Below are 12,162 nucleotides of genomic sequence, written 5' to 3' on the forward strand. Positions count from 1 at the left end.
TCAAATAACAAATATTCTAGCTAAGTCAAGATGATCTTGTTATTAGCCTGACCCAAAATTTAAAACAATGATACTTCCCTAATCTAAGCATAGTTTGACCAAATAATGTTTAGAAGTCATTGGGAAATAGTGACAACTGCCAAAGGACGTTTTCATCGATATATATATATGACTTTTATTTTATTTTTATACTTTCTCTATTTTATATTAAAAAATAGATTAAGATATAAACTAAATTGAGTTTTTCATTTTTACCTTATTAAATATTGTCAAATTTATGATTAAATTACTAAATATTATTCCCTTCATTGTATATTAAATTAATTTTTGAGGCATTTTTCATTTCTCAAATTAATTTATTTGTTCAGTTTTCAAAACTATGTTTGGAGTGTTATTCAAATTTTACCCTCCATTAGTTAGTATTGGAATTAGTGATTTATTAATATTCAGTTATTTTAATCACAAATTTGATAATAAGAAAATAGAAAATTAGGTTCAATTTATGTCTTAATCTACTTTTTTCTTAAAGAGTTTGAAACACCTCAAAAATTAACTTAATATGGAATGGAGGGAGTAATTAATTTCAATACTAACTAATGAAGGGTAAAATTGAAAAAACACTCTAAAAATAGTCTTGAAAACTGAACAATTAAGTTAATTTGAAAAATGAAAAAACTCAAAAAGTTAAAATTAATATAGAGCATATAACATGATCCATTAGAAATAGAATTTTCTTACGTCAATATTACTATTCTTCATAAAAGGATAATCTATTTAATTTTAAATCAATTGTACATTTTTAGTGAGTCGATTTCAGTAGGGTGTGCAAAAATCGAACCGACCAATAAACCGAACCGATAAAATATTATTGGGTTATTGTTATTGGGTTATTGGGTTTTTAATGGGTTTAGAAAAAATAATTATTGGGTTATTGGGTCGGTTTCGGTTTTTCCTATTGGGTTATTGGGTAAACCGATAACCCAATAAGACGATAATTATTTACTACTTTACCCTTCCTCAATATTAAATATACATAATTTAATACATAAATAGATTCAATATTAGCTTTTCAGGCTATGTGATTTTTTGGTTAGGAAATTGGTGAGAACTTTGTTGATTATCTGGTGGATCAAGCAACTGTTCAAGATTGTCTCATTGAAATATTTTATTTTAGTTTTAATTCTAGTTCGTAATTGTAGGAGATAGCTTTTGCATGTTTGTGAATGTTAGTAATTTGATCAACATTCAAAGTTTTCTATTATGTTTTGGCGTTAAGTTGGTAACATGTAATTATAATATACGTACTATTATATATTATTTGATCGACATTTTCTTATTGGGTTAACCGAAACCGAACCGATAACATCAAAAACCGATAAACCGATAAAAAATTTCTTATTGATTTGTTATTGGGTTAGCATATTTTAAAACTGAAAACTGATAAACCGAACCGATTATATATAAAACCGAACCGAATCGACCGATGCACACCCCTAGATTTCAGTCTTGTGACGGCATATCTCTTGTATAACTATGGAACTTATTTAATTTGTCTTGTTATTCAACTCTTATACTTACAACTAGAAGACATTGTAAGCCAAGGCAAATATGGGTAAATTTTTTAGATGGACATACAATTAATAGGTCATTATATATCTCAAAAATTATCTTCTTCAAATTGTTGAATAAATTGAAAAAAAAAAAAGAAGAAGAAATAAAAATATTTTTTTGAGATAATAATTATACTATATTATGGATCAACTCGGATAAAAAACACATCTCATGTTTAATAGATGAGAAACTGCCACAAGATATCAAACACAAACAAATAATAGAGTATGTATAGTCTCCCAACCGTGTTTTTTTTTACTTAAATATATTTCTGGGCACCATTCATAGTAGTTGTCATGTTTTACTTTTGATTAATTTTTGAAATATAATTGAATTGGATTAATTCAATGTTTTAAATTACAATTTAGATATTCAAAAAGTACACTAATAATATTATAAGCTACAATTCTCCTTATATCAATATGGTGATTGACAAAAAGACATCTTAAAATGTACAAACTTGTGATTTTCTAATTTTGCTTGTAAATATATTTTTATTGAGAATTATAACTAATCTCACTTATCTATGTTAACAGTAGTTTAATAGTGTGTTAATAATTCTGTTAGTTAGTTACATTAGTTAGTTACTTAGTTAGTTACATTTTGATTCCTTTCTAGAAGGTTCTTAGTCACATGTATATAGTGTATTGTTGAGGAATGAAAGAGCAGTTTTTGCTTGGCTAAAATCATAAACACTCTCTTCTTCTCTTCTTCTCATTCTCGTTGATCACCATTAATGGCTAGCTATCCATAGGAAGCTGCATTGCAGATTTTACTCACTGATGCAGTGAGTTCTGTTATGGTATCAGAGCAAGGCTGAGTTCTCTTGTTTCTGCATCATCAAGATCTATCTTCGATCTGTTTTGTTGTTTTTCAACTCGTTGATCCATCATGACAGAAACCACCACTCAAGAAACTGCTACTAGGATTGATACAAACAGTGTTTTCTATGTCCATCCTTCAGATAATCCAGGAATATCACTTGTTCCAGCTCAGTTTGATGGGGTTGGATACAGATCCTGGAGAAGAGGGATACTGCGAGCTCTGTCTGTGAAGAACAAGCTAGTCTTCATTGATGGAAGCTATGTGAAGCCAGTTGATCCTTCTAAATCTCGTCAATGGCAGAGGTGTGATGATATGGTAACTTCGTGGATTTTGAACTCTCTTACAAAAGAGATTGCAGACAGTGTTGAGTATGTCAACAATTCCTCTGAACTTTGGAAGGAACTAGAAGACAGATATGATCAAACAAATGGTGCCAAATTGTATCAAATTCAGAAGGAAATTGATGATCTAACTCAAGGAACTTTGGACATCACTGTCTATTACACAAGGCTGAAGAAGCTCTGGGAAGAGTTGAACACCTTGAATGCAAAGAACATATGCACTTGTACATGTACTTGTGGTGCCAAGGATAGTGTACACAAATCTGAACAGGACAGACGTTTAATACAATTCCTCATGGGATTAAATGAGGTTTACACTGTGATCAGAGGGAATATACTCATGATGAACCCTCTTCCTTCTACTGCACATGCTTTCTCTTTGTTGATTCAAGAGGAAAAACAAAGAGAATACAGACCTGCTAGTCGTACGCCTATGGAATCGATTTCATTGAATGTAAATGCTGGTAGAGGATCACAAGGTGGTAGAGGTTATAGAACCAATTTTCCAAGCAACAGTGATTCAAATATCAACAATAACAGGAGCACTATGATCTGTGATTTTTGTAAGAAACAAGGTCACATTAAAGAGAAGTGTTACAAGCTACATGGATATCCTCCAAAGAATAATACTTTTAACAATAGAACAAACAATGCACAACAGTTCAATACACAACAGTACAGGCAAAATGACAATCAAAACTTCAGAGGAAGAAGGATTGTAGCCAATGCAAATGGGGAAGAATGCTCACAAGAAAATGGTAATTCAAATGCTGTCATTACACAAGAACAGTATGGTCATATTATGAGCTTGTTGCAGCAGTTCCAGACTGATAACTCAGGAGAGGATTCTAAGAGTAATGCTGAGCCTAGCAAATTTGCAGGTACAATACTGTGCACTTCTTCTATTGACTTTGGTATTACTTCATGCAAATGTTCTAAATCAAGTATTGATTTATGGATCATTGACTCAGGAGCTTCAAACCATATGACATATAACAAATCTTCACTAACAAACATTCAAACATTACCCTATCCTATACTTGTTTCACTCCCTAATGGATACAAGGTTAAAGTGACAGAGTATGGTGATGTACATATTTCATCTAAAATGGTTTTAAACAAAGTTTTGCATGTTCCCTCTTTCAAGTATAATCTCATTTCAGTCCAGTCTCTAGTCTCTTCAATGAAATGCATACTTTCGTTTACTGATACAACTTGTCTATTACAGGCCCCTTCAATGAAGAGGCCTCAGGCAATTGGTAGTAGCAAGGATGGCATTTACTACATGTGTGGGAGATGCTTGAATGACACTACTCATACCTCTGATTCTGTTTGTAATTGCATATCTCATAGTTGTAGGTGTTCTTCATTTCCACCTTCATCTTGTAATAAATCATCTGTTAAACAATCTAAAGAGGTTCCTGTAATCTTTGATAGTTCTTCTACTAATAATACAGATGTGTTGAACAATTATGCATCTCTTGAATCTCTGAAAGATGGTGTGGATTTATTGTGGCATAATAGACTTGGCCATGTACCCTTTGTGAAAATGAGAAATATACCTACTATTCCTATTAAGTTTTCTACCAAACAGCCCTTCACATGCACCATATGTCCAATGGCAAGACAAGTTTAGGTTACCATTCACTCCAAGCACAACACATTCTAAGAACATTTTTGAACTTCTTCATATTGACTTGTGGGGTCCTTATCATGTTCCTACATATGACAATTGCAAATATTTCATTACCTTAGTGGATGACTATAGTAGAGCTACCTGGACATATTTGTTAAGCACCAAAAGCAATGCCATACAAATCCTTCAAACCTTTGTTAACATGATAGAAAACCAGTTCCAAACAACTATAAAATGCATCAGGTTAGATAATGGTTTAGAGTTCAATAATAATGAAACACTCAAATTCTTCCAAGCTAAAGGTATCACACATCAGAAAAGCTGCCCCAACACACCACAACAAAACAGCATAGTAGAGAGAAAGCACAGATACCTGCTTGAAACAGCTAGAGCTCTCCTCTTTCAGTCCAAGTTACCTACCAAGTACTGGGGTGATTGTATTCTTACATCCACTTATATCATTAACAGGCTTCCTTCCACATTTCTTCAAAACAAGTGTCCCTATGAGATGCTCTATAAAGAAAAACCAAAGTATAGTCAATTAAGGTCTTTTGGATGTCTATGTTATCCCACACTACCTAAAGTCCATAGAGACAAATTAGAACCAAGAACCACCCCTCATATCTTTTTAGGATATCCTTCTGGAGTCAAAGGGTACAAGGTAATGAGTCTTGCCACAAGGAAAATACAAATCTCAAGAGATGTGATTTTTCATGAAAAGATTTTTCCTTTTGTTTTATCTTCAGAAAACAACATTTTTCCTTCTATTTCAAAACCTTGTTCTACTGATTTTTGTGAACCTTGTGATACATTGTTGAACAACCATTTGGATGTAATTGATGATCATACAACTCTGTCTCTTAATCCTACATCACCACATTCCTCACCAACTACACAAACTGAGTTACCAAATCCATCTATACCACAAAGAAAATCCAACAGAGTAGTTAAGACACCTCATCATTTAAAAGATTATATTCTGTCACTTCCTAAACTAAAAACCAACTCAAATTCTGTTACCAACAACAATAACCTGGCCTCCAACACATTCCTTAATAAACACTATTACATAAGCCCTGAAGTCATTGCTTCTAAAAGTCAAGTCTTGGTTGAAAGCATTTGTTGTGACAGTGAACCATGTTCCTATGAAGAAGCTGCAAACAATCCTGCATGGCAAAAGGCAATGGAACAGGAATTTGATGCTTTACATGCAAATGAAACTTGGGATCTAGTTAAACTACCTATAGGTAAACAAGCCATTGGATGCAAATGGGTTTATAAGGTGAAACATAAAGCTGATGGTAGCATAGAGAGGTTCAAGGCCAAATTGGTGGTTAAGGGATACACTCAAAAGGCTGGGATAGATTACACTGAGACATATTCACCTGTTGTTAAAATGACTACTGTGAGAACATTGATGGCATGTGCTATGAAAAAGGGCTGGGAGTTGTTTCAACTTGATGTCAATAATGCTTTTCTACATGGTGATTTGCATGAAGAAATATATATGTCAGTGCCTCAAGGTCTTGATGTAGGTGAGCCAGGTCTAGTTTGCAAGCTTAACAAGTCCTTATATGGTCTTAAACAAGCCAGCAGACAGTGGTATGCTAAATTGACTGAGGCATTGTCTCTTAGAGGCTATACACACTCACATTATGATTATTCTTTGTTCTACAAGAAATCTAGTTCACTGGTGGTGTTTGTGGCAGTTTATGTTGATGATATAGTTTTGACAGGCACAGACACAATTGAGATCACTCAACTGAAGATGTACTTGGATAAGACATTCAAAATTAAGGACCTTGGTAGACTTCACTATTTCTTGGGCATGGAAATACTTGATACTGCAGGAGGGGTCCTCATTTCACAAAGGAAGTTTGTGTTGGATTTACTGAAGGAGTATGAATGTTCCAACTACACATCTTTATCATCCCCTCTTGATCCCAATGTTAAACTCAGGGCTAAGGAAGGAACTCCTCTTTCTGATCCTACTTATTACAGGAAACTTGTGGGGAAGTTAAATTTCCTCACCAACACTAGAATGGATATAGCCTTCAGTGTCCAACAGCTAAGCCAGTTTATGCAGGATCCTAGACTTCCTCATTTACAGGCAGCTTTTCACTTACTTAGATATATAAAACAGGATCCTACATTGGGAGTTTATTTGTCAAGAGATTCTGATTGTACCATGAGAGCATACTGTGATTCAGATTGGGCTACATGTCCAGATTCCAGAAGGTCTGTAAGTGGTTACTTGGTATTACTTGGAGACAGCCCTATCAGTTGGAAGTCTAAGAAGCAAGAAACAATTTCATTATCATCTGCAGAAGCTGAATACAGATCACTTAGGAAAGTGGTAGGTGAATTGGTTTGGTTACATAGACTGATCATTGAGTTAACTATTCCTCATCCTTCTCCTATTGCTGTGTACTGTGATAGTCAAGCTGCCATTCACATAGCACATAATCCTGTTTTCCATGAAAGAACCAAACACATTGAAGTGGATTGCCATTTTGTACGAGATAAGCTGCAGGAGGGGCTCATCTCGATTCAACATGTGCCTACAAGTGAACAATTGGCAGACATTTTTACTAAGTCTCTCAATGGTATCAAACATGCTGCAATCTTGAACAAGTTGGCTGTAAGATCATTACCACCAACTTGAGGAGGGGTATTGAGAATTATAACTAATCTCACTTATCTATGTTAACAGTAGTTTAATAGTGTGTTAATAATTCTGTTAGTTAGTTACATTAGTTAGTTACATTTTGATTCCTTTCTAGAAGGTTCTTAGTCACATGTATATAGTGTATTGTTGAGGAATGAAAGAGCAGTTTTTGCTTGGCTAAAATCATAAACACTCTCTTCTTCTCTTCTTCTCATTCTCGTTGATCACCATTAATGGCTAGCTATCCATAGGAAGCTGCATTGCAGATTTTACTCACTGATGCAGTGAGTTCTGTTAATTTTTCACACCAAATCACGCAATACTACATTAATGAAACGATAAGTTAATAGAAATACACATTAATTAACCAACAAGATCACATAAAAGTTAATCAGAAATGGGCCTCTTCACATCACAATACAGAGCTAACCATTTATTTTTGTTGGGCCATTTTCATCATCAAATTCCCTAAAGGGCACATAATGGGGTGAACACAATGTGTTTGACAATTTTTTGAATTTTCTTTGGAAAAAAAGTTGATCTTGTTAAGTGATACTATAACTTATAAAAAGCATCGACTGAGCGTTGAAAATCTACTTTCTGAGTTTGAGTAAATTTTTATATCATCAAACTGAGTTTATTCATTATAACACACAACTTTTTAGATCAAAATCTGATATAAAAAAATGAATGAAAGAACATTAAGCGAATACGCGCACATAGTGTAAATACATAAAACACCAATATGAAGTTATCTTCCTATAATTTAAAGTAATAACTAATTATTGTTAAGTGCTAGACATTGGACACACTTAGAATGAAAGGTATGATAATTAATCAGGCCCCATTGTGTAATCAACAAAACTAATGATTAGATTATTAATCTTAATTATCAGACTTGCTACTAAAATTTATTTGTTGTAAGTTATCTAGTTTGATAGTGTCAAAATCTTATACACTAATGAGGCATGCCAAAATGCGAATACATGTCGTTTTTTTAACTTCTATATTTTTTTCTTTCACTTGGAGTTCTGTATCTATATTAGAGATCAACTAATCTAAATTGAGTTCTGTATCTATATTAGAGATCAACTAATCCAAATTTATGCTGTGTAAGGCTCTATTAGAGTAAAAACACTTCTCATTAAAAACTTTTTCATATCTACAACTCAAAATTGAGATCTTTAATTAAAAAACAACAACCTAAGGTATATTGTCTTTTTAATTTTTTTTTTCTTGGCAAATGGCAACTAATAGGGAAGGTCACTCTCTCCGGGCCCTATCTTTTATATTTAGAATAACAAAAGCAATTGAAACAAATCATTACAATTTGAAAAATAAAATAATACATTTACTACATGGCTATGGGAAAGCAATCAACACTAGCAAAAAAATATCTGGAAAAAAAAAATTCTCTTAATTTTCCCCATAATTTATGATGTAAAAATCAAACACTTTTTAGCTCTCTCCCAGTACACAACAGAACAGAAAAGAAAAATAATAATCTTTTAAGTCATTTGAAGAGCAAAATCATTACTTTGTTCCTCTGTTTCTACTATTGATTTAGCACTTGCTCTGCATATTGGACAAACAGCTGTTTTCTTTAACCATGAATCAATGCATTGAACATGAAAACTGTGATTGCATTTTGGTAGTGTTCTGCACTTTTCACCAACTTTGAAACTGTCTAAACACACAGCACAATCTGCAGGGCTTGTAGATTCCATTTTGTAATCAAAACAGGGTAATTTCTTTATATCTTCTTGTGACATACTTGTACGTAGGTTCAGATTTGTTGGGTTTAAAATCGTACCGTTGATTCCATTTCTGCTACTGAAAGCTCTCCCAACTATACAAACATGAATGAACACCAAAACAGCTATACCAACGAACAGCAACATAACAGAGACAACAATTTCCATTACCATACTCTTTTTTAGCGAAGACCAAAAAATCAATTAAATTGATGTGATCAATCACACGTAGCAGCTTTGTTTCAAATAAGGACGAAGAAACATGATTTTGAAAATTTCGATACAAAGTAGAAGGGAAAATAGAGAAGAAAAAGCATGAAATAAGAGTTAGAGTTATTGGAAGTATACACACTTTACACTACTCATGATCTTTGGGGTTTTGTTAAAAGTTTTTTCCCTTTTTTTTTGTTTTTGTTTTATGTGATGGTGAAAAAGCTCTCACAGGGTAAAGCAAACAATTTTCGGCGTGAATTCAAATTTAATTTTCTTCAAACTCTTTGAGGAAAAGGAAAATAAGAATTTGAAGGTAAATTAATTTGAGGTACTTTGGTGTTTTTGTTTAGTACTTCTATTAAGGTATCAGAAATGTGAATCATAAAAGGGGCTCATTTATAGCTTCTATTATTGAAGTAAAATTTATCCATATCTCATATTTTTAAAATTTAATCAGATGAATTTATAGAGAGTGATACCTTGTGATGATGGTATGGTATGGTGCACCAATTAATGAAGTCTATTATCTTTTACCATTACATTAAGTTATAGGTGACGTTAAAATTTAAAATTATTTATATATATTAAGTGAATTACAAATCTTAATGAAAAAATTAAATAAAAAGGTTTTAACTAAATTTGAATTGTGCACTACATTTAAATTGACTTTCCAAATAAAACTTTTATATATTAAAATTTAAACTCGAGATCTATAATTATGAGTATATTTATATACTACTTCCTCCGTCTACAAATGTTTGTCATGTTGCGCTTATCAAAAATCAATTTAACTAATTTTTAAAGGTAAATTAGATCACATTAATTCGATATTTTAAACAAGAAAATTAGAAATTCTAAAACTATATGAAAAGTAGTATAAATTATAATTTTTTGTATATTAATATGATGAAAAAATATATTTTAAAATGTTAATCAAAATTTTTATAGTTTAACTCTAAAATAGAAATTATTACAAATAATACCGAACGAAGAGAATATATATCTTTAGATATACTCCGAGGGATTAAGGAAAGTGGAAGGGAGTAGTGGGGCAATGAGACTTAAAGTCGCACCAATTATGTGTGTGAGACATCCACAGATATATATATCATTAAAATATTAGATTTGTTAGGATGATATTTGATTGAAGTTGAAAAAAATGAATATATGTGTGAGACCTCCACATATATATTATTAAAGTTAAAAGTTGTAAAAAAATAAAATCAGAGAGTAAACGTCGTTCATTTATTTTTGTTAGATAATATTTTTGCTTGATTTTTTCTTTAATTTACCCGACCCATAATTTCACTTGATAATATTCATCAAACATATATTTCAAAGTTTGATTAAAATAATGGAAAAAATTGTTAATTCAAATACTGATTTGCAACTAATGTATCAACATTTGCTTATATTGTTTCTCCAAACGCCTAATTCATGTTGGTACTCGTAAGTCGCATCTACATCGTAGAAGTGTCAATTTGAAGAACCGACTTAAATTTAAGCGGATTAAAATAAAATTAATTATTTTATGAGAGAATTATTAATCCGTTCAAAAATTACTAAGACTGAAATTATCTACTATTGTAAGTCATAACCCACCGACCCATCTAATTTTCATTTAGTTTTTCCTTTAATTGTTTTTGATAAATATTTAGTACCTAAAAAATTGTTTTTTTTTCTTTATTCTTGCTACGTATATAGTATGTCAAATTAGAAAATATAATAATATTTAGACAAGATTTTCATGGGCATGTCAATCAACTTATACGCACTACGAAGAAATCGTGAATTATATGAGAATTTTTTTAGAAAATAGTATATTTATTCGTAAAAAACTTATTTTCCTGCGAATTTCTATAATAATCCCTAGAAAAATCGTCATGTAATTCAGACTTTTATTATAATAGTAAGGACTATATAATTTTTATGGGTTAATTTTATCACATTACGTAATTAAATAATTAAGATTGACATTGAGATAGGAGGCTCTCGTCTTTATGTAAAAAAAAATTAGAGCATATAGTAATTAATACTTTTTTTTTATGTAATAAATGAGTATTATTGACTTGAGATGTGTCTTCTTTGAATTATCCAAAACCAAAATTTCTCCTAAACTATAGTTTCAATCACTTGTTACGTATTAAACCAAAATATTGTAGCGGAAAAAGTTGAAGGTTCAACATCACTAGTAACACATTTCTTCAAACACTTCCTCTTCATACCTATAATTAAACAATTATTTATGAGTTTTCTTAATTATATAACCATACTTTTTGATAACCTGATAGATACAGGCGGTTTAATTAATGAATAAAATATGGCAACTTAACAAAGATTGAAGAAGATTCTACACAATTACAACAGATAATTAGTCCAAATAATCATGTTATTTAACATTATAGTCCAAACAAGAAAATATTCGTTTCAATGATAATACTATATTATCTGTTTCAGACGATATTTTCGTTTTACTATATTGTAAGTCTTTATATTGATATTGTCATATTTTAAAAAAAAAATCTGCATCATACTTGAATTCTAATAATTTTCAATCTTACAAACAGATCATTAGAGTACTGAGTTCTAGTGCTTGTAATAACATACAAAATTAGATCATGATATAATGTTTTCTCCTAAATTTTTAATTAGAGTAATTTTTAGACTGTGGTCTAAAGAATTCATAAATTGTGAGAAATATCTAAGAGAAATTAGTTATGAAATAACTATTCCACGGAATAATTAGTGAAAATTAGGTTTGAGCCTTGATATTTGATTATTTGTGTACAATTCTATCAAATAACATTCTTTAAAGGGAAGTTCAAGAGTGTCCATCATCTAGCTGCCGTAAAGAAAGTTACTTTAACTCAACATGCATATATATATATATATATATATATACTCCTTCCGTTTCAAAAAGATTGACTTGGAACAGAATTTAAGAAAACTTTTTAATCTTGTGATTCTAAATTAAAGTTATGTCAAATGTACCAAAATGCCCTTTAATCTTGTGGTCTTAAATATGCCATGTGGAAAGTTAAAGTTGAGTGTTGTAAAAAAATAAAAGGGATCATTCTTTTTGAAACAGAGGAAGTGTATATATATATATATATA

General features: G+C 31.2%; 1 protein-coding gene across 1 annotated transcript; it reads right to left on the bottom strand.

The window, feature by feature from the left end:
- Positions 1-8,589: 8,589 nt before the first annotated feature.
- On the bottom strand, positions 8,590-9,003 carry LOC114076521 (RING-H2 finger protein ATL56-like). Its single transcript, XM_027915641.1, has one exon. The coding sequence runs from the start codon at positions 9,001-9,003 to the stop codon at positions 8,590-8,592; it is 414 nt and encodes a 137-aa protein (XP_027771442.1).
- Between the last annotated feature and the right edge of the window lie 3,159 nt (positions 9,004-12,162).

The sequence above is a fragment of the Solanum pennellii genome, chromosome 3 (genome assembly GCF_001406875.1).
Source record: "Solanum pennellii chromosome 3, SPENNV200".
In the NCBI taxonomy this organism is placed as follows: domain Eukaryota; kingdom Viridiplantae; phylum Streptophyta; class Magnoliopsida; order Solanales; family Solanaceae; genus Solanum; species Solanum pennellii.